This window comes from Apiospora marii (genome assembly GCF_038362585.1).
Source record: "Apiospora marii strain CBS 49790 chromosome Unknown utg000003l_segment0_segment0, whole genome shotgun sequence".
Lineage (NCBI taxonomy): Eukaryota > Fungi > Ascomycota > Sordariomycetes > Amphisphaeriales > Apiosporaceae > Apiospora > Apiospora marii.
Window position 1 is genome coordinate 5,028,071 of NW_027117374.1, and position 24,103 is coordinate 5,052,173.

General features: G+C 56.6%; 9 protein-coding genes across 9 annotated transcripts; 6 read left to right on the forward strand and 3 right to left on the reverse strand.

Moving 5' to 3' along the window:
* Positions 1-347: 347 nt before the first annotated feature.
* PG985_005110 (uncharacterized protein) lies at positions 348-2,075 on the forward strand (the record flags this gene model as incomplete). The annotated part of the gene is made up of 5 exons (XM_066824879.1): positions 348-525; positions 577-606; positions 698-983; positions 1,077-1,436; positions 1,496-2,075. The coding sequence occupies 5 exons, from the start codon at positions 348-350 to the stop codon at positions 2,073-2,075; spliced, it is 1,434 nt and encodes a 477-aa protein (XP_066688039.1).
* A 586-nt stretch (positions 2,076-2,661) lies between these two features.
* PG985_005111 (malate dehydrogenase) lies at positions 2,662-3,865 on the forward strand (the record flags this gene model as incomplete). Its single annotated transcript, XM_066824880.1, has 3 exons — positions 2,662-2,733; positions 2,848-2,965; positions 3,027-3,865. The coding sequence occupies 3 exons, from the start codon at positions 2,662-2,664 to the stop codon at positions 3,863-3,865; spliced, it is 1,029 nt and encodes a 342-aa protein (XP_066688040.1).
* Positions 3,866-5,038: 1,173 nt separating this feature from the next.
* On the forward strand, positions 5,039-8,159 carry PG985_005112 (Aminoglycoside phosphotransferase; the record flags this gene model as incomplete). The annotated part of the gene is made up of 2 exons (XM_066824881.1): positions 5,039-5,837; positions 5,908-8,159. The coding sequence occupies 2 exons, from the start codon at positions 5,039-5,041 to the stop codon at positions 8,157-8,159; spliced, it is 3,051 nt and encodes a 1,016-aa protein (XP_066688041.1).
* Positions 8,160-8,641: 482 nt separating this feature from the next.
* Positions 8,642-9,619, reverse strand: PG985_005113 (uncharacterized protein; the record flags this gene model as incomplete). Its single annotated transcript, XM_066824882.1, has 1 exon — positions 8,642-9,619. The coding sequence occupies one exon, from the start codon at positions 9,617-9,619 to the stop codon at positions 8,642-8,644; it is 978 nt and encodes a 325-aa protein (XP_066688042.1).
* Positions 9,620-10,571: 952 nt separating this feature from the next.
* PG985_005114 (uncharacterized protein) lies at positions 10,572-11,759 on the forward strand (the record flags this gene model as incomplete). The annotated part of the gene is made up of 3 exons (XM_066824883.1): positions 10,572-11,162; positions 11,230-11,577; positions 11,661-11,759. 3 exons carry the CDS (start codon positions 10,572-10,574, stop codon positions 11,757-11,759), a joined length of 1,038 nt encoding a protein of 345 aa, XP_066688043.1.
* A 1,607-nt stretch (positions 11,760-13,366) lies between these two features.
* On the forward strand, positions 13,367-14,931 carry PG985_005115 (aldehyde dehydrogenase (NAD+); the record flags this gene model as incomplete). The annotated part of the gene is made up of 2 exons (XM_066824884.1): positions 13,367-13,491; positions 13,557-14,931. 2 exons carry the CDS (start codon positions 13,367-13,369, stop codon positions 14,929-14,931), a joined length of 1,500 nt encoding a protein of 499 aa, XP_066688044.1.
* A 326-nt stretch (positions 14,932-15,257) lies between these two features.
* Positions 15,258-16,442, reverse strand: PG985_005116 (uncharacterized protein; the record flags this gene model as incomplete). Its single annotated transcript, XM_066824885.1, has 1 exon — positions 15,258-16,442. One exon carries the CDS (start codon positions 16,440-16,442, stop codon positions 15,258-15,260), a length of 1,185 nt encoding a protein of 394 aa, XP_066688045.1.
* Positions 16,443-19,559: 3,117 nt separating this feature from the next.
* Positions 19,560-20,795, forward strand: PG985_005117 (uncharacterized protein; the record flags this gene model as incomplete). The annotated part of the gene is made up of 2 exons (XM_066824886.1): positions 19,560-19,662; positions 19,717-20,795. 2 exons carry the CDS (start codon positions 19,560-19,562, stop codon positions 20,793-20,795), a joined length of 1,182 nt encoding a protein of 393 aa, XP_066688046.1.
* A 2,097-nt stretch (positions 20,796-22,892) lies between these two features.
* Positions 22,893-24,084, reverse strand: PG985_005118 (uncharacterized protein; the record flags this gene model as incomplete). The annotated part of the gene is made up of 2 exons (XM_066824887.1): positions 22,893-23,198; positions 23,962-24,084. The coding sequence occupies 2 exons, from the start codon at positions 24,082-24,084 to the stop codon at positions 22,893-22,895; spliced, it is 429 nt and encodes a 142-aa protein (XP_066688047.1).
* Between the last annotated feature and the right edge of the window lie 19 nt (positions 24,085-24,103).

The following is a 24,103-nucleotide window of genomic DNA, read 5'->3' on the forward strand; positions in this document are numbered from 1 at the left end:
TATCCGGTCAAACTTCGGGTACTGCCCGAGTTAAGCTAAGATTTCATATGTCAGCCCGTAACCCCGTATTCGAACCCCATACAAAATCAGCGGCACAGCACGTCCCCTGGCCTGACGCCATGACTGAGTCACAGTTAAATCGTCAACTTAAACCTCATTCGTTAAAAGACCACGTCGCTGCTTCCTCGAAGCCGAAGATGCCCCATTTGGCAATTTCTCGCTGCAGTATATAATAAAGGCAGGTGCTCTAGATATCGTGCAGGACTAATAGATTAGACCAACAAGTGAGGCTTTCGGGTTTTCATCTCTGACTTGACACTCTGCCAACAATGCTGCCCTTGCCCCACATGGAATCTGCCAAAGGAAAAGGGGTTGTGATCTTTGGAGGCGGCACCGCGACGAATAGCCTCGTGGATATTTTCAATGATTTGCGCGAAAGTCGGGCCTGCACTCTCAGCTATGTTATTCCCATCAGCGACAACGGCGGTAGCTCTTCTGAGCTGATTCGCGTTTTTGGCGGCCCTGGTAAGAAGTCTAGACCCCCCTGACAACATTAGGTGCGGCGTGTACTAACAGCGAGATATCTAGGTATTGGTGATATACGCAGTGAGTTTCCCTGACGATGGGTACAACCCGTTCTTTTACTGCCGCACCGTGCTTGGCCTAATCACGTGGCATCGTCCCTGTTGTCCTCCAGGTCGACTCGTCCGTCTCATCCCGGCGGGGCCCGAGGGCAACGCGGACCTCGCGGCCACCAAGGCGCTGTTCAACTACCGGCTCAGCTCCGACGCCGACGCGGCGCGGTCCGAGTGGCTGGACGTCGTGGACGGGCGCCACGAGATCTGGGACGGGGTCTCGAGCGAGAAGAAGGAGCTCATCCGGCCGTTTTTCAACCATGTCAATATGGAGATTGTGAAGCGGGCGCGGCCGAGCAGCACGTTTCATTTTGGGAGGGCGGCGGTGGGGAATATGTTCTTGACCGGGTGAGTAGTTGGCGAGCTATTATTATGTGCATTGGCATATATATGTACAGTTTCAGGCTGGTTCGATCAACTAACTTGGGTACCAATGGACAGTGCCCGCCTCTTCCTGGGGTCCCTCGAGTCGGCCATCTACCTCCTAAGCCATATCTGCGCCATCCCCCCGCAGACGCTGGTGCTGCCGGCCATCAATACGAGCTTCACCCACCACATCTCGGCGGGCCTGACGGACCAGACCGTCATCACGGGCCAGAACGCCATCTCGCACCCCAGCGCGCCCACGTCGCTGCCAGACATTGCGGCGGCGGCGGCGAACCAGCAAGCGGAGGATACGGACGAGCATGATCTCATCGAGGACGCCAATTTGCCGGGGTCCTTGCCCATGTTGCGGAAGCAGTACATTGAGTTTTCCAAGTCGGGGGAAGAGGACCTTAGTTCGCGCATTGAGCGCGTTTGGTAAGCATCACTTGAAATATGCTCAGCTTCAGAGGAATACTAACGCTTAGAGCTATCAGGTATATCAATCCCTACGGGCACGAGATCCGTCCCCGCGCAAACCCCAAAGTCCTTGACGCTGTTACAAACGCCGGCGCTGTCATTTACTCTATAGGATCGCTCTACACATCACTCGTGCCGAGTTTGATTCTGCGAGGCGTGGGGTCGGCAATCGCTGCAGCCCCACGAGGGGTAGTCAAGGTGCTCATTCTCAACTCGAGCTTGGATCGCGAGACGGGCCCAAGTACGGACCCGTTTTCGGCGGTGGACTTTGTGAGGGCCATCGTCCGCGCGCTGCAGGAGAGCCAGGCTTCTGACGTGCGGCAAGTGGAAGCTGCCTCTGGCGGCAGCAACAGCAGCATGAGCGCCGACGAGGTGCACAAGTACGTGACACACCTGATTCACCTCGACGGCGAGGGCACGCCGAAGGTGGATAGGGATGAGCTGGCTAGCCTCGGGGTGGAGCCAATCCGTGTGTACGGGCGTAGGGTGGACGGCATGCTGAGGTACGACGAGGGCGGGCTCGTCAGGGCCATTGAGGCCGTAATTGGCACTGGACGCGAGATCATGGGCCGGAGCCGGAGGAACACGAAACAGTAGTGGTTTTACAGAAAGTTTGCCTCGCCAATCTGGCCCAACTGCTGCCAATTGATGTAGATAGAGCCATTAAGCAGAGGGATTGAGAGCAATGTGGACGGACTTCAAAGTTTCTTCGTCAGTTCTTCAATCACACAACCAGATGTCAAGAAAGACTACCATTCAATCGGCAATCACTATAAGTGAACAAGTTAATATTGAATTTTATCCAAAGGTGAAGCCATACCTAGTGCTCAGGATCACGACCCCAAACTCAATTGCACTTGCAGATGAAGCTCTTAGAAGAGGAAGACCGGATGCCGTAGTTTCCCCGAGCACCGATCGATCCGGGCGCCATGCCCAAAGAGGACAAGTGCGGGCTCAACAAGAAAGTGCTTCATTCGGCTGGAGGGAGTTACCGGACAACGAGGATGGATCTAAAAAGCTGCTCGAGTTATTTAGACCATCGTCACTCTGACTGGACCCTCCTTCTTTCTTCTTCCCAACCCAAGACTAGACTTGACTTGACGGCCAATTGTTCAGCCTTCAATCCTTCCACTCCCTCTGTTCAATTCTCTTTTACAGACAATCATCAGTCTCAGCAGTCATAATGCTTCCTGCCGTTTCCCGCATGGCCTTTGGCGCCTTCCAGCGCCGTGCCTTCTCCGCCTCTGCCCGAGACGTAAGTGAAGCTCTCCCTGTCCAGCTCGCCCACCGCCACTTGAAGCTAGAGCTGCTGCCAATGGCTTCAATCGGGTGACCAATTGCAATTGCTGACTCTGATTATGTTACACAGCTGTCCAAGGTCGCTGTCCTCGGTGCCGCCGGTGGCATTGGCCAGCCTCTTTCCCTGCTGCTGAAGCTCAACCCCAGAGTCACTGAGCTTGCTCTGTACGATATCCGCGGTGGACCCGGTAAGTTGCCCAACAAGAACTCTCACCAACGTCAGCTTACTGATGTCTTGCTCGTCTCCAGGTGTCGCTGCCGATATCTCCCACGTCAACACCAAGTCCAAGGTCACTGGCTACGATGCCACTCCCTCCGGTCTTGCCAGCGCTGTCAAGGGTGCCGATGTCATCCTCATCCCCGCCGGTGTCCCCCGTAAGCCCGGTATGACCCGTGACGATCTGTTCAACACCAACGCCTCCATCGTCCGCGACCTCGCCAAGGCCTGCGCCGAGTCTGCCCCCGAGGCCAACCTGCTGATCATCGCCAACCCGGTCAACTCCACCGTCCCCATCTGCGCTGAGGTCTACAAGGCCCGTGGTGTCTACAACCCCAAGCGCCTTTTCGGTGTCACCACCCTCGATGTCGTCCGTGCCTCGCGCTTCGTCTCCGAGACCAAGGGTACCGACCCCAAGGACGAGAACATCACCGTTGTCGGTGGTCACTCCGGTGTCACCATCGTTCCCCTCTTCAGCCAGAGCAAGCACCCCGAGCTGAGCTCCAACGCTGAGATCATCAACCGCGTCCAGTTCGGTGGTGATGAGGTCGTCAAGGCCAAGGACGGTGCTGGCTCTGCCACCCTCTCCATGGCTATGGCCGGTGCCCGCATGGCCGAGTCCGTCCTCCGCGCCGCTCAGGGCGAGAAGGGCGTTGTTGAGCCCACCTTCGTCGACAGCCCTCTGTACAAGGACCAGGGCGTCGACTTCTTCGCCTCCAAGGTCGAGCTCGGCCCCAACGGTGTCGAGAAGATCCTGCCCATTGGTGAGGTCAACGCCGCTGAGGAGAAGCTCATCGAGGCTTGCTTGGCCGACCTGAAGAAGAACATCGCCAAGGGTGTCAGCTTCGTCGAGTCCAACCCCGGCAAATAAGCGCATTATTCGTATGTCCTAGGGAAGACGGCGTTAGTGCGTAAGCTGGAGGATATCCAATCGCAAGGGTTTGGAATGGCTACAGTTTAGTTTGGTCATGGTCAGGCTAGGCATTGGGTTCGGCCTTTTTGCTTGTCTCTGAAAAGAGAATTTTTATAGACTTGTGTCTTCAAGCTGGCGCGGTGTATAATTAAGAGAGCAATACAAATGATACCACTTACCTTTATTTACCATCTATTGTGCACAGAGTGAACCATTTTTCAGTTGATTGGTTTTATGTAGATTGAGCTTTAGGCATGAGCCCGGGTGTTGACCAGATTGTTGTTCTGCGATATGACGGTATCCAGGGTGGTCACAATATTCACTCGCCCCTTACAGGCACTTGCTGGTTTTGTGTTGTACTCCAAGCCATCGATTTCAGTCGAGACCTACGTTGAAGTTGTGTAATTGCATCTTTATTGACAATGAAGTCAATCCTAGTGAACTATATGATCCAAGCTCATCGTTTTCATTCATCATCGTCATCTCACCGGCCAGTCATCACGAACAGCAAGGTCTGCAATGCAGCCCCATGAGATTTGGTATGTATGTTTACTAGTAGTGTGCAGTTCATGTGCGGTCCAGGTGATCAGTCTTGGTCCAGAAGCTAGATTATTACACGATGGTAGGTGCCATTGTTCACCTTGCGTTACGGGCATCTCAGTTGTTGCCGGGGGCAGAGCTGGGACAGCTCCTACTGAGCCAAAGTATTAGGGTACCGGGTGCCTACCCGGCGACGGGGTTCACGATCGTGTGAATGCAACTTACCTCTTGCCAGGTAGCAATCCAATAAAGCGGTTCCTTCCAGCTGTCCCTTCCAATAAATCAAAACAGTTTCGAGCCCCGTGTACCAAGTCTTCCTTCCAGTCTCATACGCACTAAGAAGCTCCGGGGCCCGAAGCCCTGCCATCAAGCTGCGCCGTCAAGCTCCGTGATGGAAAACCCCTCCGTGCCGGCAAGCTTCCCTCTCTGCTCTAACCCTCTTTGGCGTCAGGTTCAGGTTGACGACCTTTCTTGAACAAGGTACTGCCTTTAGCTTACCTTGGAACACTTTCATCCCACACACAACCTTCCATCACGTCTGCCACCAAATATCAACAACACCAAACCCAACCACCACAAACCAAGGTAAACATGGCGTCTCGAAAGCCTCGAAAGGCTCGAAACCCTTTCGCAGACTCACCGTCACCATCATCTTCCCCCAAGCCTCGTGCTGCTCCGAACCCCGTTCCTGATTCCCCCGAGCCGCCTCAGTCTGACAATGGCTACATGGTCGGACTCAAGCGCTTCCTTGGCAATCTCATGGGTTCTTCTTCCTCAACTCCCGCCCCGGCTGCACCCAGACAGGGCACGCAGGATAATCCCTTCGTCATATCCCCTTCACCTTCACCAGAGCCTGTGCCTCGGCCCGAGCCGGACCAGAGCTTTGTTGTCCGAGCACCACCTCCAGCACCCCGTCTGCGTCATGCTCAGCCCGTGAAGCGCTCATCATCACCCGTGCCTGTTCCGCCGGTCGTAGTTCCGCATTCACCGTCACCGGCTGTGCGTGAGCAACCGGCTGTGTTCAAAGCACCGTCCCCCGTGTCTATCCCTGCGCCTGTGCTTTTGCCTGGCCTCCAGCAGCACGCATCACCTTCCGAACCATTCCAGCTGAGTTCTCAGGTTGCGTCTCTTGCAGATGCACCTGTATATGGTCAGCGTCGTGCTCAGAACCCATTCGCTTATTCACCTTCACCGCCGCCTGCAGGCAACGGCCTACACCCCAACGCTGTCCAAGGCCACGGGATCCAGCAACATGCAGAGTCACGAAACTCTCAAGAGTCTCACTCTTCAAGCACTGTGACAGACCCGTCGTCGCTCTTTGGCTTTGACGATGGCAGCTGGGTCTTCCCTCCTCCGGTTGTACGCAGACACCGTGTTGTTGACGATGACTGTAAGTAACTGACCGAATTGAGCTTTGTTGAAACAACCGCAGGATACTGATATTTCACCCCGTCTTCCAGATGAGTCTCCGTTGTTCGTTCCTCCGAGACGCGAGACGGCTCCAATTATCGTTCTTGAGGACGACGAGGATGGCAGAGTTGTCATCAAAGAAGAGCCCACCTCAAATGCTGAGCTGAAGGTTGACTTGGTCCAAGAGCCTGTCGATGCGGAAATCGATAAGCTCGCACCTCCCGTTGGCAATGAGAGCTCGATGGAGCTTGATGAGGAGCTTCCTCCCCCACCTGCAGTCAAGGATGAGCTGCTGCTGACGCGCTCAAATGAGAGTGATGCTGCTCCCGTTGTTGACAAGACAGGCACTTTCCTTCCTCCCCCAACATGTCATCAGAGAGCAGAGCGGACTGGCCTTGACGATGATGTCTCACCCCTGCGTCTTGACGACATAGCTGACCAGGCTGAGGTCAGCTCCGCTGTTGGTAGATCGAGATCGAGATCACTTGAGACTGATCCGTCCCTCTTCGGCAGCCCGGTCCGTGACGATGAGTTAGCTGTGAGCCCTGAAGCAGATGCGCAGCTGCCAGATGAGCAGCCATCCAATGATCAACCATACGCCCATGATCCCGAAGTAAACCATCCAGATGTCATGAGCGTGGGCGGCGTCAGTTCAAGTGGGTTATACGATTGGATTGGTGTCAAGTGGGTGACTAAGGAGCTGGATGAGTTCCACCCTTATCTGGAATGGAGCCTTGAGCCCCTGGAATACGAGGTAGTCATGTTGCTCAAAGAGGTGGTGAGCCCCCTGGAGGAGTACAAGGTCACTCACATACACAAGAGCAACCACAACACCTTCTTCGCAGTTGAGTGGTCCGGCGAGAGCTACGTCCTCAAGTTCACTGTCCCCGTCTGCCCGGTCCGTAAGACCTTGAGCGAGGTGGCCACCATGCGCTGGACCAAGATGATGACCCGGCTGCCCCTGCCCGATGTGGTTCAAAACCTCTACAGCACCTCGCCCATCAACCCGGTCGGCTGCGAATGGATCCTCATGCGCAAACTCCCCGGTCGTCCCCTGTTCGAGTTTTGGCGGGAGCTGGACATGTCGCGCAAGCGGCGCATCGTCGAGCAGCTGGCCGAATATACCGTGTGCGTCTTCGACAAGGCGTTCGATGGCGGCATCTCTACCATGTACCCAGCCGCTCCTGGCGATCCCGAAAAGCGGCCCCAGTGGAAGGGCATGGATTCCACCCCGCCCTTCTGGTGGAACGGGCGGAACGGGAAGAAGCCCCCGCGCGGCCCGTACGGGACCTACCGGGAGTGGGCTTTTGACCGTCTTAACTTGGTACACGCGGACGCCGGGCGGGTGCTGCCCAATCTGCAGAACCGAATCATCCGCCTCATCCCCTGGCGCATTCAGGCTCTGGTGAACAACCTGAAGAGATTGCATGACGTACTCTTCATGGATTCACCCCAAGTCAAGGAGGGAAATGAAGAGGATAAGCAAGAGCTTCCCCTCAAGGGCGCCTCAAAGGACGAGCCCATCGAACTGTTGAGCGATGACGAAGAGGACGTGACCATGACCGATTCCGCCGACGCTGACAACCTCAATAATGCCAACAATTTAGTGGAGGCGGAGCCACTCATCTGCGAGGAGAAGACCATGTTGTGGCACACCAACCTGTCCGCCGACAACATCTTCGTAGACGACACCGGCGTCGTCACCGGCATCCTGGACTGGGAGAACGTCTCCGCCATCCCCCGCTCCGTCGCCTGCCAGCTGCCCGCCTTCCTGCTCGAAGGCCAAGACCGTTTCCAGGAGCCCCGCATCGAGCACTACTGGACCTTCTCCGACACTTTGTCACATCATTCTTCCTCCGACGAGGACAGCGAGCAGCAAGAAGACAACGAGGATGACGACGAAGAGCAGCGCGGCCGGTCACGCCGTCGCCAGCGCCGCCGACGCGTGGGCCCCACGCCCGCCTACTGGAACGCCCGCCGCGAGTGGGAGCTCACGCAGCTGCGATTCTACTTCGAGCGCGTCATGGCGGAGCGGTCCCTGGGCTGGCACATGTGCCACAAGCACCACAAGCTGAAGCGCTCCTTCGAGGCAGCGGTGCAGTACTGCGACGACCCCTCGCTGATCGACGTCGTCGAGGCGTGGGTCCGCGCCGTCGAGGCCGCCCTCGCGAAGAAGAAGAAGACCGGGGACCGTTCGCGGGGGCTGATGGACGTCTTTGACCTGGAGCGACGCATCGCACAGGGCCCCAGGGCGCCGCCGGGCCATAATGATCGTCGTCCGTTCCGTCGACGAAGGGCTTGAAAAGGGCGTCTGTCGATCGATCTACCAAGGAGTCTAGGGATGGATGCTAGAGAAGGGCGGCTGTTCCAACGATTGGAATGTGTACGGATATAAACGATTCTTCATCGCGCGCGATGTCAAACACGGCGCTAGTTTGCGCTTTCTGGAGACCACAGGCGTAGCTGGTCAATACTGTTTGTTTCCTCACTTCGATTCGTTACAAGAAGGAACGAATCCAAAGCAAAGAAGGAGGCACAACGAACAAGATTTTCGCGGAAAAGGGTCTGCGAATCATGATCACTCAATAGTTGCTAATAAATTGTGGAAAAACAAACACTCAATGTTCTATCTGTGATATGTGCAAGTTTGGTCCAGCGCCAGCTGGGCCCATTCATTACCCACCCACCTACCTACCTTTACTGGACAAACGCCAGGCCCGCGAGCTCGCTCTAACAACAAACACTAATTTCATACCTTATCTAGTAAGGATTGCTTCCTACGACTTACTCTGAATCGGAAAGAAGGATAGGCTCCGACTCCTCCACCAGTGATCGCAGAGAGTACTTGTTCTTCTTCTTCTTCTTACCGTCTGTCTCATCATCGTCGTCCTCCTCGTCATCCGACTCGTAATCGCTGTCAATATCGCTTTCGTACGAGCCAGTAGTGTCGATCACGGTACTGCTGTCAGGCCGACGTATCGACCCGAACATCGCGGCCCATAACTTAGCCTTCGCCGGGTCTTTGGAGGTAGCGGGAGGCTCGTCATCGTCATCGTCCGAGTTGGCACCGGCCTCCGACTCGGTGTCGGAGTCAGAGTTCTTGCCCGTCTCATCGTCATCGTCCCAATCGCTCTGGTCGTTGTTGTCGCTCATCGTCGGCGAAGAAGCAGTGGCGGTGGCAGCCTTCTCCTCCTCTTCGTCCTCGACGCCCAGCGAGGCCCGCAGCGCCTGGTACCGCGCCCTGACCTCGTCGGGCCAGCTCTTGCCCCCCTCCACGAAAGCGGGGGCCACCTCGTCCAAGTGCTTGGCGCTCAGCCCCGGGAACGCGTCGAGCTTGACCAGCTCTTGCTTCTGGAGCGCCGGGGCCGCGTCGGCGTCGCTCACGTACTGCCGGTTCGCCGGGTCCGCGGCGCGGCAGGCCTCGGTGCGGCAACTCTCCTCGGCTCCTTGCGACGATGGCCGCTGCTTCTTGTTGACGCCGCGGGCGCCTACGTCCGTTTCGGCGCAGCACGCATAGGGCAGGCTCATGACCACGAGGGAGATGTTCTGGTGGGTGCACTGGGACTGAGGCCGGCTGCAGGCCCAGATGGGGACTTGTTTGCGGCAGAGGCAGGTGTGGTATTGGAGTATGGCTTGGCACGGCATCTCATTGCTGCTGCCGTTGGTGGTGGGGGTGGCAGGGGTGGCAAGGGTTTGGACCATGGTCGGCATGCCTCGAGGGACGAAAGCGACGGCGTTGGGCTTGAACTGGAAGGGAGCCATTTTGAAATAGAAGTCAAAGTCGAATGGTAGGTAATGTGATAAGCGAAGCAAGCCTGCTTGCAAAAACGGGTTGTCTTTTCAAAAGAATGAGAGTGTAATCGGTAACGGTTGGTTTCGTTTGTTCGATAGTTGGTAGAGAAAAAAAAGGCAGGCTGCTTCCAACTGAAGTCCGGGGGATACTTGCCGAATCAGAAGGAAAAGAGAAGTGGTATTCTAGAGTGTGTATGTGTGTGTGTGTGTGTGGATGTCTGCAAAACAACGATTGTCAAGGACCTGATCATGACATAAGTACGATCGATGCGCATTGTGTCCCAATATCCCAGAGGTAATAAAGGATGCCATTATTGTCTTACTGTCGACACAATGGCCACTTTGGGAGCACCACGGCAAACTATGAACGCATTGTTGAATCATCCATTGCCGAGCAAGACATAGGATATGGCCTAGATCGCAAGCTCCCATTCTGCCATCTGCCGGCAAACAAGGTGTTTGTCGGGGCTTCAAAGCGCCTTTGTCCCCTCGCGTGGTGTGGAAGCTGACATTCTGGCGATGCCCTCGCTTCAAGTGGAATACCGCTTTGAACTTAATTAATCAATTAGGAGATCCTGATACTTGGGATATGTTAGCTGTTCTTACTAGGTACACTCGCATCTACAGATAGGGGGTAGGTGTGCTTGATGGCCGGTGTATTATGTTTGAAAGGCCAGACCGCGTGCTAGGACCGTTCAGGAATAACACGACTCGCCAAGGGTCTATTGCTGACCCTTGATAGAGATACCACTACTTTGAGTCCTGCGGTCCTGTGGAGCCATGAACAAGCTATGCAACCCCGCATATCGTGGGAGAGTATCAGATATCTCTTCGTCCAACGTTCTCCAACTAATCTGATAAGCCAGAGATCTCAGATAATCTGGACTTTCTTCCCCGGGCAACCTAGTATCGAAGGTTGAGGATGAGACATAAACTCATAGTTGTATGTGGTGCCACAGGGAACCAGGGCGGTTCAGTCGCCCGGCGATTCCTGCGAGACCCCCGGTTCCGAGTCCGAGGTTTGACTCGGGACCTGAACTCCGAGAAGGCGCGAGAGCTCGCTGAACTCGGCGTCGAGATGGTTCAGGCAGATCTCGAGGACGCAGAGAGCTTAAGGAACGCGTTTCGGGGCGCCAATCTGATCTTCAGCGTCACTCAATACTGGGCGCCGTTCTTCCGTCCCGACTGCATCGCACAAGCCAAAGATCAGAATGTGTCAATCCGCAAGCTGGCTTACGATGTAGAGTACCGTTGCGGGCGGAATGTCGCCGACGCCGCCGCCACAACGGCGGACTCCCTCGATGACAACGGTTTCCTGGTCTCGACGCTGAGCCACGCGTCTCGCTGCAGCGGTGGAAGGTACACCGACCTCTACCACTACGACGCCAAGGCGGATGTGTTTCCTGACTATGTCGAGAAGACGTACCCGGAGCTGGCGAAGAAGATGTCCTGTATACATACGGGATTCTTCTTCACCAGCTACAACATCCTTCCCAACTCATATTTCGCCAAGGTAAGCTGGTGGCCGAGATTGCGTGAAGCATCTAGAGGCACACAAGTTGCTGATCATATCCGTACAGCAGAAAGATGGCAGCTTCAAGATGCAATTTCCCACGGACCCAGCCAAGCCGCAACCACATCTCGACGTCAACAGGGACATGGGAAACTTCGTCTATGCCGTGCACCAGATGCCGCCGGGCAAGGCCTACATGGCGGAGGGCACGACCTGCACATGGCCAGAGTTCCTCGAGACATGGAGGAAGGTCACCGATGTGCCAGCAACGTACGAGCAGGTCCCACAGGAGACCATGGTAGCCGCCAGCGGGCATGATGACCTCGGCCTAGAGGCGGCGGTCATGTTCTCGTACGCGTCGGACCCTGGCTACGACGGGGCAATGGAGCTTCTCAGGGCGGGCGACCTCAGAAAAGTAAGTTTTGCTGCCAGTGAGGATCAGTTGGGTCTCCATGTGCTGTGCCGCGATATACCATGTTGGGAGAGTGGAGCTGATAGGATTGCAAGGCGGGCATCGACTGCCCCATGACCAGTTGGGAGGACTGGGCCTCGAACCACGATTGGTCTGCCGTACTCAACAAAGAAGATGTCGTCTAGAGAACCGCATGGCTGTCATACAATGGATCCCGTTGACGTTGTTGGGTTACTCTGCTTGTCACCTACGCAGACAAACCTGGGCAGACAGTGGCCTCATCGGGGGTAGGTAGCATTGGCTCGACAGGTGATAGTGACGCAGAAGAGTTTGCACTGCAACGCGGGGTCTGGTCGAATCAGAGGGAGAAAAGTCAGAGACTCGTATTATGGCATCAAAACTGTCATCTGATTTAGCATCAAGATTAGCATTAAGATATTCCAGCATATCGCATCTTGGCAATGTCTTACACTTGTAAACCCCGATATCTTGAATTGTTTTCCGCGACTTCACTTAGGGGTTAACGTAAGCTCTAGTGCACTAGGTCGCCGCGTCGCACCTGCCTCGCCCCTCCCTCTAGCTCTATCTTTCGACAGGTGCCGTCCCTGTGCGTCTGTTTTGACAGGGGCAGCATATGCCAACTCGATAACCCCGAACGAACGTTTTGATAAAGCCGATGAAGGACGGGGGGGATATGGACTTGGTTCGGTCCATTTTTCCGAGGTGGACATCAATGTTGAAGCTCGGTAATGCTGAATGATGCATTGGCGAAAGCATGATTCATTGCAATCTTCAATGTTTACTCCGTAATGCGTGGCCGGGTGGGCTGGTGGTTGGTTATCAACTGACTTGTTCCCACAACTCAGTACTCCAGAATTAGCGAACCGTCCAACGGATTTGACAACGCGGGGCTCCTGCGCGGGGAAGGATGGAGAGGGGCTGTTGGCTGATTCGACCGGCCAGACAGCGATAACCGCTGTTCATTCTTCCGAATTCTCCCTTTGTTTGAAATCATTACCAATTCCATCGAACGAGGAATTCCGACTACCTAAATTCTCAGGAGCTCGAGAGGAGGCTCTGAGGGCCTGACCCCGCTGACTCGACCAAGCAAATCGTGAACCTTGGTGAATCGGGCGGCCAAGAGGGGCCAAGCGCTAGTTCAAGGCACATGGAAGGGGCCCGTAGCCCGGTGCCAGGGGTGCGCTGCCAGCACCCGGAATAGGCAGTGCTACCCCACCACAGCTGCATTTTCTGGCGCCCGTCATCGGCTGGTCCAGGTTACATCATTTGGCCCGGATCGACGACTCGGTTCGCATCCCGTTCGAACGGTCAATTGATTGACCCCGGACCTGGTATTACTAACGTGACAAGCAACTGGCGTGGTGGGCTATGAATATCATATTATAAGGTTACCCATATCTTGTTTTATTTTAGGTCGGGAGTCCGCAAGAAAAAGAAGCAAGTAGCTCTAGGTGATCGTCCAGTTATCAGTGCACGGCATTCGTCGGTTCCGTCCTTATCCTTCAGCCCGCACCACCACCACCAGCTTCACCTTATCCCTTATCAAATGAGACTCTCAAGTCGCACCCCGGGCCTGCGGACCCCGCGTCTGCTCCTCAGGTCGGCGCGGAGTACATATGCCTCGCCCATTACCCCCTTCGCAGTTCGCTCTTACTCCAAGGCTCTTTCCCTCTCATCTTCCCCGTCTATCCCATCCCGCTCCATTTTACAGAGAGATACGCCTCGCATAGGAAGCCGTCTCTTCTCAACAGCCACATCTTCGAACAACATAATGGTCGACAACGTTCAACTCACTGCCCCCAACGGCAGGAAGATCTCGCTACCCACGGGTCTTTTCATCAACAATGAGTTCGTCAAGGCCACCTCTGGCCAAAAGATTGCCAGCATCAACCCTTCGTAAGTCTATCATCTACCAATGTTAGCGCTGCTGTCCGCCAGCACTCACACTGACAACCGATCAGAAATGAGGAGACAATCTGCGAAGTCGAAGCAGCCTCTGCTGAGGACGTCGACAAGGCTGTCAAAGCGGCGCGGGCCGCTTTGAACCATGAATCTTGGCGTGATTTGTCTGGCTCCGATAAGGGTGCTCTGATGCACAAACTCGCAAACCTAGTGGAAGCCGAGAAGGATACCCTGGCTACTATCGAGACGTGGGACAACGGAAAGCCATACGAGAGTTCCATGTTTGATATCGACGAGGTCATCACCACACTCCGCTACTACGCTGGCTGGGCCGACAAGATACACGGCAGCACCATCCCCACAACCCCCATGAAGTTCGCCTACACCGTTCGGCACCCGATCGGTGTCTGCGGCCAGATCATTCCTTGGAACTTTCCCCTGGCCATGGCCGCCTGGAAGCTTGGTCCTGCCCTGGCCGGCGGCAACACGGTGGTCATGAAGCCGGCCGAGCAGACGCCTCTGTCCATCCTGTACTTTGCCGAGCTGATCGCCAAGGCTGGCTTCCCTCCTGGAGTGATCAACATTCTCAATGGCCATGGAAAGGACGCCGGCCACGCCATTGCTGCTCACCTCGACATCGACAAGGTCGCCTTCACTGGCTCCACGGCTACTGGAAAGCAAATTATGAAGACTGCCAGCGTCAACATGAAGAACATCACGCTCGAGACTGGTGGCAAGTCTCCTTTGTTGGTCTTCTCGGATGCCGATCTGGAGCAAGCAGCGAAGTGGTCCCAGTTCGGTATTTTCGGCAACAGCGGCCAGATCTGCACATCAACATCGCGGGTCTTGGTACACGAATCCATTCTGGATAAGTTCCTCGTGCTATTCAAGGAAGCCATCAAGAGTCTGAACAAGGTTGGCGATCCTTTCGAGGAGGGCACATTCCAAGGCCCGCAGGTCACAAAGGCCCAGTACGACAAGATTCTCGCATATGTCGATGTGGCCAAGTCCGAGGGCGCGACACTTGCCATGGGAGGTGTCCCCTTCAAGGGCGTCGGCGGCAAGGGCTATTTCATCGAGCCCACGGTGTTCACCAACGTGAAGAGCGATATGACCATCTACCGGGAGGAGATCTTCGGCCCGTTCGTGGCCATCTCCACCTTCAAGACGGAAGAGGAGGCCGTGGCCATGGCCAACGACAGCACCTACGGCCTGGCGTCGGCTATCTTCACGCAGGACATTGCGCGCGCCCACAGGGTGGCCGACCGCATCGAGAGCGGCATGTGCTGGATCAACTCGTCCCAGGACTCGGATCCGCGAGTGCCGTTCGGAGGCGTGAAGCAGAGCGGCATCGGCCGCGAGCTCGGCGAGGCTGGTCTGGCGGCGTACACGTGCGAAAAGGCTATTCATGTCAACCTCGGCAACAGACTGTAATCTGTTCTCGATCTTTAAATATACCAGGCGTTCTCAATTCGTAACGTAATTAGCAAATCATGAATATTCTTAACCAATGGTGGGCATCACATTGTATCATCCGTGTAGCTTTGTGTGTTTCAGTATGACTTTACTGTGTGTACTCAATAATCGTTGGGTTTGGCTTTTGCGATCTTTTCGAGGCATATGCAATTCTCTGGACTGACATTCAATTACATTCGCTGTGGTCTTCTTACTGGCGCTCGGGAGTTCTTGTCGATGCTTGCATTACTGCTTCTACCCAGATATCCATCTTTCTTGTCTCTTTCCCTCAGTCCATCATGTCATCAATCGCGGCAGAAGCCGTGACAGCAGAGCCCCACGACCTCGAAGGGCAGGTTGCTGGGAAACCCGGCCGCGTGCATCTGGAGCCCGCGGACCCAGAGCAGGACGTCCATCTGCAGGTCCTCGCCGAAGCGCACGGGGTCCCGGGCGTGCTGGTACTGGAAGCAGAGCTTGTCGGGGTCGCGGAGCTTGCCGACGCGCACGGCTACGTCGTCTTGATCGGCGGTAGTGGCACCCCGAGAGGAGGAGGGGGCGTTCCCCTCGATGCCGCCGGCAGGGGGCGGATCTAGCACTTGCAGGATGCAGTGGGAACCGGCAGGGTGGAAGCGGGAGTTTTGGAAAAGGGGCGTGGCGGCCGGGAACTGCCACTCGATCGCCTTCAGGGCCACCGCACTCGGATCCTCCAAGTTTCTGTTGTAGCCCCGAGCAGAATCCGGGTGACGATGAAACCACGGGAAGAAGGCGGCCCCGCCCCTGTCGACAATCTCGTACACCGACCCCGCCGTCGTCAAGCCCGTCGCGACCCTTCGAGGCGGCGTGGCGCAGAGCCGAAACCGAAGCCTCCTCCCGTCCGAGGGGTTAGTCGCCACGATATCGAGCCGCTCGAGGACCTGCCCCGCGTCCAGGACGGCAAGGGCCAGGACCTCGAGCTGCGTGGCGAGGGCGGGGGCGTACTCAACGACGACGCGGCGGGCGGCCAGCGAGGCGGCCAGGAACAGGGGGTTGGCGGGCGCGCGTGCCGACAGGCCCCAGCGCGCCGTCCTCCTCCAGCGCAGCGTATCGTGGTCGCGGTGGAAGCGCGTGACACGCGCCGTGGTATAGTCCTCGGCCGGGGTCGTGTCCTGCTCCCAGGCGGCGTCGCCGCCTAGGCTGCGCTTGATGAGGGGTTGGTTCAGGGGGATGGGTTGGTAGTGTCTGGCGAGTTCTCGGTAGGCTTCGTAGCAGGTCAGGAGCACGGAGGGCAGCGGCGTTGAGGCTGATGACGATGACGATGATGGATCGTCGTTGCTATCGTCGTCGTGGGCTAATACGTAGTGCAGCCACCACTCTCCGGGCGGTACCCAGTTCCGCACATCGATGTTGGGCTTGAGCCGCATATCGACGACGCGATGCGGGAGCGTGTACCGCCATATCTTACAACGGATCTCTGGAGGGAGAAGCACGAACTGGTGGAACTCCGAAGTCATGGTCTGTATTTTGAACAGGAACTTCGGGGCACATCAAAATGAGTCAAAACCAGGCGGTATCTACAATGAGGAGCTGAGCAATGTTTGCATGTGCCGTAGTATCACGTATTCTCACCCAAGAGTGAAGTCATTATATCGAGGCAGTGGCCATCAAGGTTGATTGAGCTGCTACTCAACCGTGAAACATGATTGGCTGTTGGCCTTGAAGCTGACGATGCGGCCATCAAGGTAGCTGGGTTTATAGGTGAATTGCCTAAACGGGTAGTCAACTAAATACGGTAGGCGCAAACGGCGTTTCCCGCAGTTTGGGAAACCGACAAGCCTAGAAAGGTTGATGCTTCAATGATGGGATTTCGTGCATACAACCGAGCTGGGTTGTGTCTTGGGCCAAGTTGATGACGTGCATGCCTGTGGCGCGCATCACTCACTGCCACACCGCGCGGATAGAATGATTTGCGACCGCCATGCTTGGCCCGATCACAGCATCTTGCCATTGGCAGTGAGGTCGGTATCGCCTGCCCTTTTACGACCAACCCGGTGCCTGGTCAGAGTACAGTCAGTTGTCTGCCCGCTGCACGTTTCGGTGCAGTAGCCTATGAAGGCGTGCATGGCGTCATGCCGTCTTGGCAACAGGTGACTTGGCACTCCTGGATATCCAGGGCCCTCCAAACGGCCAAACGGTCCAAACTGCACGAAAGCCAAATATTCAGAAAGCTGAGATGGGATGCAGGAGAAAAGTGCGAAGGGCAACGAGGTAATTATATTGTCAACAGTCTTCATTGCAGATCGAAAGGGCCGACTTAGAAGGTCATTAATCATCAAGCGTGATGTGATGGCTGTGTGCTTGGCTGTGGGTTCTGACCGTTGCTCTTCTTCCCCCTTCATCGTCTGGAGGATTGAAACTTGGTTTCATCTCAGACCAAGACCAGGCTCAGATTACCGAGGGAAGGAGGGAAGCAGAAAGAACAAAACTCGGGCCAAAGGCGGGCACCAACTAGCAAGGTGAGCCAGGTCTGCCCTCGGGTTGCCCAAATAGGCAGTAACGAGCTCAGCGATGGGATGTGTGTTGGCGATTGCTGTTGCCGTTGCCGTTGCGCTACTGTCTCGTCTCGACCTGTCGTCAAAGTCCTAACGCCTAAAAGCCCGCCGCCCAATAGCGTGTTGGTCCCCCCACCTGCCCCTGGCGCATTAGCACCCCCCCGTTGCCCCCCTGGCCCCTGGCGTTTGAGGTTTCGTGAAGGCCACCCAACAATCAAAGTAAGGTTGCGCGCGGGAATGGGAATAAGGATGTGTGCTCGGCAAGACGGCAGTGGCCTGACGTTCCGTCCGATCATTTAGGGAAGGGCTGGCCAGGGTCGTGGGCGCCCATCCGCTCAAATGACATGGCAGACGGCCTTGGCAAATTGCTTAATCAGGCGGACGCGTGGCTTGGGCGCGCTCCGAGCTCAGATCTGTGTATCTACATATCTAAGGTCACGATGAGGAGGAGGGTGCGGGATGCATGGCCAGTACGGGCGACAGTACGAAAATTTTTCTCTTTTTTCTGGGTAGATGTGTTGAGCATGTGCAGCACTGCAGCAGATTGCTTGGTGAGGAGGAAGGTGGGATCCAAGCGGTCCTGAACGGTTCGTGTTTGGTTTGATTAGTTACATAGTTAGGCAGGACATGGAAATAGGCCGAAACGGGGCGCGCCGGAAATGGTCGTCAAAAACTACCCGATAGACATTGACCAAGACAAAGACAGCAACCATGATCAACACTGTCAACGCCGAACAGCCTCATAGTTCGTTCGATCGACAATCGCGCAGAGCCTCAACCCGCGGCTAGGCTAGGCTAGGCATGCTGCTCGATTGCGATAACTTTCTTTACCTGGGTTGCACACCGGCCAAACCTCGTTCGTCCATCAGGGAAAAACACAGGGTCTTCGGGTTCCGTGGACTTGGAGATTCCTAGCATCGTCCCAGCAAGAGCCGGAGCCCCAGACAAAGGAAGGGCATCGCTCATGCCACCCAGCCCGCTCTTTTAGGATCTAGCAATGTTCTTTTTCTTTCATAACTGGGCCCCTGGGGACGGTTCTCTTGTTCTAGGCGTTTGAAGCATGTCTGGACGGCGCCAGTCTGCAGTCTGCGCCTCGTCCACGGCGCCCGATTGTCCGCCAAACCATGAGTGGTAGGGCAGCAGTACGATTGTACGTCGATGAGGAAATCTCCAAAGAGGCAGGATCTGGCATGGGCTCCATCACGATGAAATTCGGATGAGGAAGTTTCCTGGTGGCTTGGGGAGGCGGCGACGTAGACGAGCCCCACCCGGGCTGCAGTGCTGCAACAGCCATTTCGAAACAACCACTCCTTAGAAATGCAGCGAATCCTGAAAAACTGGGCGGCAAGGCGGCTTCTCCTTCAATAAGCTTAAGTCTGCGGCCCTGCTTGGCGGCTTGGCGGGTTGCCGTTAGAATGGATTTACGGGTCCGGACTGTCATGGCGGCGGGTCCGGTCCCGCAACTTAAACCGGGCTGCCTGTTACATCTTTGGTGGCGCCCTGCAGTCTCGCAGTCAACTCGTCGAGGTTGCTATCAGAGTCGCATAGATCTGCAGGTACGGAGGCGAAGGCACATTGCACGCTGTGTTACAGGAGCTGCCGCAATAGGACCGACCACTCTTTGGGATGCCCGCCACAGTCCTGCAGTGTGAGAGTGTGCTCTCAGGCCGAGCCTATTCCGAAGGTAACCTCACCCGTACCAAGATGGCGCCCCGATGCCCATCTTGGGTCGCTGGTGCGAAACGGCCAAGTCGAGGCGACCCGTATGGGATGCACCCAGGCGGCCATCCCTGGCCATCGTCACCGGGGTTTCATGTCGGGCCATGACAGATAAATACAGAATGGCAGACCAGTTTTCGTGTTTCCTTTCCCCTCTTGCCTATCACTTCACTTCTGCATCCCATCTTTCCTGTTCCTTTAGCTGACTTTCGCTTCGCCCTTCCCTTCAGCTGGCCTGTTTAGCATACTTACTCTCTAGCAGCAGTAGTATCCTTTTCAATCGTTTCCTCTATTCCGACATTTGATCTCTAATTTTCCACACGTTCCCTATTCCTTCCTTGTCCCATCCAGATCGTCAAGATGCGTTCCACAGCTGCCGTCCTCTCCGCCTTCTTGGCCGTGGCCCATGGCCAGAACATCATCAGCGCCAAGGGAAACTTGGGTACCAGCCGGGGTCTCCAAGGTAAGCAAAAGTCCCGCTGCTTGGCAGCAAACAAATGCTAATCGACATGTACAGTGGACCCCAACGACCCTTTTGATATGAACATCATCAAGACCTCGGAGATCTCTGCCAACGTGGTCAACCAGTGCGGCCGGACCGTGGTGGGCAACATGGACGTCGGTGCCAACACCGAGGTCGCCCTGGAGAAGGGTGAAGTCACCAAGGTCACCAAGGGAAGCAAGGTCCAGGTCCAGATCAGCCAAGACAACGCCCAGATGAGCGGTGGCCCCTACACCTGCGATTTGGACGACCAGTCCAACGCCAAGGGTGCTACTGGTCAGATCAAGCTCCAGCAGGTCAACGGCAACGGCGGCGGCAACAACGGCGGCAACGGCGGCGGTAACAACGGTGGCAACGGCGGCGGCAACCGCTTCGGCGGCAACGGTGGTGGCAACGGCGGTGGCAACAAGTTCGGCGGTGGCGGTGGCGGCAACCGCTTCGGCGGCCAGCGCAACAAGATGCGCGCGCTCGAGGTCCGCCACGAGTACTCGTCGCGCATCGGCACCCGCGCCAACACGATGACGCTGACCGTCACCATGCCCAACGACCTCGAGTGCAAGGGCGCGTCGGCCGGCAACGTGTGCACCGTCCGCTGCATCAACAAGCAGGAGGTCGGCGGCTGCTTCGCCGTCCAGCAGAGCGACGTCAAGGCCCTGCCCGGCAGCAACTCGCCCGCCAACATCAAGACGGCCCAGACCAAGGACGGCATCGAGACCCAGGTCCTGCAGAACAAGCAGGACTTCGCCGCCGCCGCCGACGCCATCGCCAACGCCCAGGGCTCCAACGACGACGACCAGCAGGACCAGAACCAGGGTGCCGCCGTCGCCAAGGCCGTCCTCGCCCAGCAGCAGAAGACGGGCATCGTCAAGAGCAACGCCGGCAACCAGGCTAACAACGGTAACAACAACAACGGTGGAAACAACAACAACAACAACAACAACAACGGTGGCAACAACAACAACGGCGGTAACGGCGGTAACAACAACAAGTTCGGTGGCGGCAACGGCGGCAACGGCGGTGGTAACCCCTTCGCCAACGGCGGTGGCAACCCCTTCGGCGGCAACAAGTTCGGTGGCCAGCGGGGCCGCAACTAATTTTTCCACTCCACGAGTTCGCTTGCAAGATGGTTTAATTAGTTCCATAACATCGCCACGCCAAGCCCGGCATACCCGCGCCTGTACCCCCTTATTCTCATGTCTTTTTAGAGTTATCGTTAGAAATTTTTTAACTTCCAGCTGCGTCATAATGTCTTGTGTCCGTAAATTTACAAATTATTCTCATCTTTGGTGTCGGTCTGATGTGTTTTGAGGACTAGAAAGCATAATGCTGCCCGGTGTTGGTAGGAAGTGCCCTGGCGGGACGAACAGAACGAAAAGGGGCTTGCACGATGTCGTGCCTTGTAGATACCATGGCCTAATTCTGTACGCAGACAAGTTAAGCAGGCTCGTTGTGAAGCTGGCACCGACCTGAGTGGAGGTCGCAACAACGAATATACAGAAATGCCATCGCCGTTTTCTGATGCGATACGGGTTGTTTATAGACGCATAAGTCATGGTGTCAGTAATAGGTCGTAAGTTACAAAATATACAACCGAATTATAATGAATTATGCTATTAGCCTAGTTCTCAATATACACCTCCATAAGATACCAAGAGAACTATTTTTTAAGAAATCCTTTTCAGCAATGGCCCTGGCCCAACTTTCGAGGGCGATTTCCATTGTCGTCCACCCGCGGCTATCACCCCTTATCCGCGTTATTACACAATGGCTTTGATAGGCTGAAAGGTGGTGTTTGTTTCCCATTGTATTATACAGAAAGGAAGAGTTATCGGCAACCAGCCCGAAGAACAGACAATGATCGAGTCTGTTAGACGGAAGAGTATAAATGTTGACGTACTCGACATGCCTTCCTCCTATTCCCTCTCTCTGTGTGTGTGCATAAGCAAGCATTGTTACGATTCGCTATCTCCCTACGAGTATTGGGCAATTCACCCCGTACTTCATCGCCACTTCTCGTCCAGACCGCGACCACGTCAGATAGAAGACTTCAAAAACAGAAACCCCCCCCCCTCTCGCAACAATGAGCGGAGCAATAGCAGCAGGCGGCGCGGGAGGCCCCCCTGGCGGCCCCCCTGGCGGCCCTCCCGGCGGCGGCCCCAATGCCCCTTTTGATGGATGGGGAGTACCGGCCATTATGAAGACCAATGGCGGCCCCGGCTCGAGCTATACGGACGAGCAACTCAACGTCCTGATCCTCTGCGCCCTCCTGCGCGGCAACGTCTACAAAAGAAAAGGCGTCATCTTCATCAAAGACTGGGCCGAGGTGCGGTCCGAGATGGCGTTGCGCGGCCACGAGACCAGCCTCTCCGGCATCCGGCGGCGTTGGCGGTACAACGTGCAGGGCATGCTGCAGAACCTGCTGCAGGCCCGCGACAACCAGATCGCGCAGGGCCTGGTGGCGGCGTGGCCGGCCGGCACCCCTCTCCGCCGGAGGCTGGCCGAGCTGCTGAACTTCAGTGTCGACGGCCTCAACAACAACAACCCCGTGCCCGGCCCCATTGCATCCTCGGGCTCCAACGATGAAAACCTCTGGATCGCGCCGGTGGGCAATTACCAAGCGGTAAACAGTACTTTTCAACAGAGGTTCCCGGCTAATCAGCGGTGGCCGCCGGCTCAACGACCTCCGGCCCATACTGTGTCTTGCCTCCCGGCCCCCGGTCAGCAGCAACAGCCTCTGCTATTGCAACAGCCTATCCAGCAGCAGCCCGCCCAGCAGCCCGCCCAGCCGCCCGCCCCGCTGACCACCCAACAGTTCATCGCCCAGTACAGCCCACCGCCTCCCACGTCCTCTCCCACGCCCTCGCAATCATCCGTCGAATACCTTCTCCAGACCATGGGACAGCAGCAAGGTCAGTCCAGCCCAAGCCCAAGCCCAGGTCCAGTGGCACAGCCCGTGGCCCCTGCGCCACTCCAGCCAGGCCAGCAGCCTTCGATGAATGATTTCATGCAGCGACAGCAGCAGCAAATCATGAATGCCATGGGTCAGGCCCAGCAGGCGCAGCTGCAAGCGCAGCCGCCGTGGATGGGATACGGACAGCCACAACCACAGCCACAACCACAGCCGCAGCCGCAGCAGCAGCAACAGGCGAACGAGTTCTTCCCGTCCCCCAATGCTGTCGGTGCGGGTGCGGTTATGCCCGGCTATAACCCCCTGAACCACGGCCACGGCCCGACGGATCAGGCATTCTACGCCGCTCAAACCGCAGCCCAGCTTCAGCAGATCCAGCAACAGCAGCAGCAACAACAGATCTTACAGCAGCAGCAGCAGCAGCAGCAGCAGCAGCAGCAGCAGCAGCAACAGCAACAGCAGCAGTTGGAGTATCAGCGACGACTGCAGCTGGAGGCGCAGGCTGAGCGGGAGCAGCAAGACCTTCTGATCCAGCAGCAGCAGCAGCAGCAGCAAGTGCTCGCCGCCCAGGCCGCAATCCACCCCGCAGCTCAGCCCCAGCCGCAATACCCCGTGTACATGGCACCCCCGAGCCCGAACCAGAACCAGAACCAGAACCAGAACCAGGCCGCCCTCCCGCCCCTGGACAACTACGGCTGGCCGAACCCGCCGGCCAACGAGGAGGGCCGCAACAACATCACGTACCAGGTCAACGTCGGCCTCAACCACCTGGGAGGGAACCGCCGGTTCCGGCAATTCTCGCCCGCGCCCGCGCCACCGCCCCGGTCTCCCTCCCCGGAGGCCATGATCGACCCCCGGCTGCTCGCCTGGCGCCAGTCCCTCAGCCCGCGCTCGCAGCCCTTCTCCCTGTCGCTGGGGTACACCCCGATGCCGCAGCCGCAGCCGCAGCCGCAGCCGATGCCGCAGCCGATGCCGCCGCAACAGTACCCGCCGCGCTTCCCGGGGCAGGCGATGTTCCTCAACTACCCCCCACCGCCGCCGCTGCCCGGACAACTAGCGCCGGGGACACCGGCGACACCGACACCGGCCCCGAGAAACAGCCAGGGGGTTCAAACCATGCTTCCATCTGTCGAGGATGACGTCGAGGACGACGGCGACAATATCTCTTAAGGAGAAATACGTTGGGTAGTGTTAGGGTGTGTAGGCCCGACAGGGTGCTATTTCTTTGAAAGGTGGGTGATGCGTAGACTTGTTCTATCTGTTTTTATCTGTTTTTGTTTTTGTAACGTCCCACGTCTCTATCCGTCTCCGGATGGCGTCATCGAGGAGACAGAGGCGCGCATGCTACGAACGCGTGCCTTCTGGAACTCGCTGATCTCGTCTCGACCGAGTGGTAGCCTCTCGGCGCCATGGCACTTGGCTCCATGGGATCGAGACGTCTTGTGATGGTAAGTCGTAGCGTCAGCATATAACATGTTATATTTTCAATACATA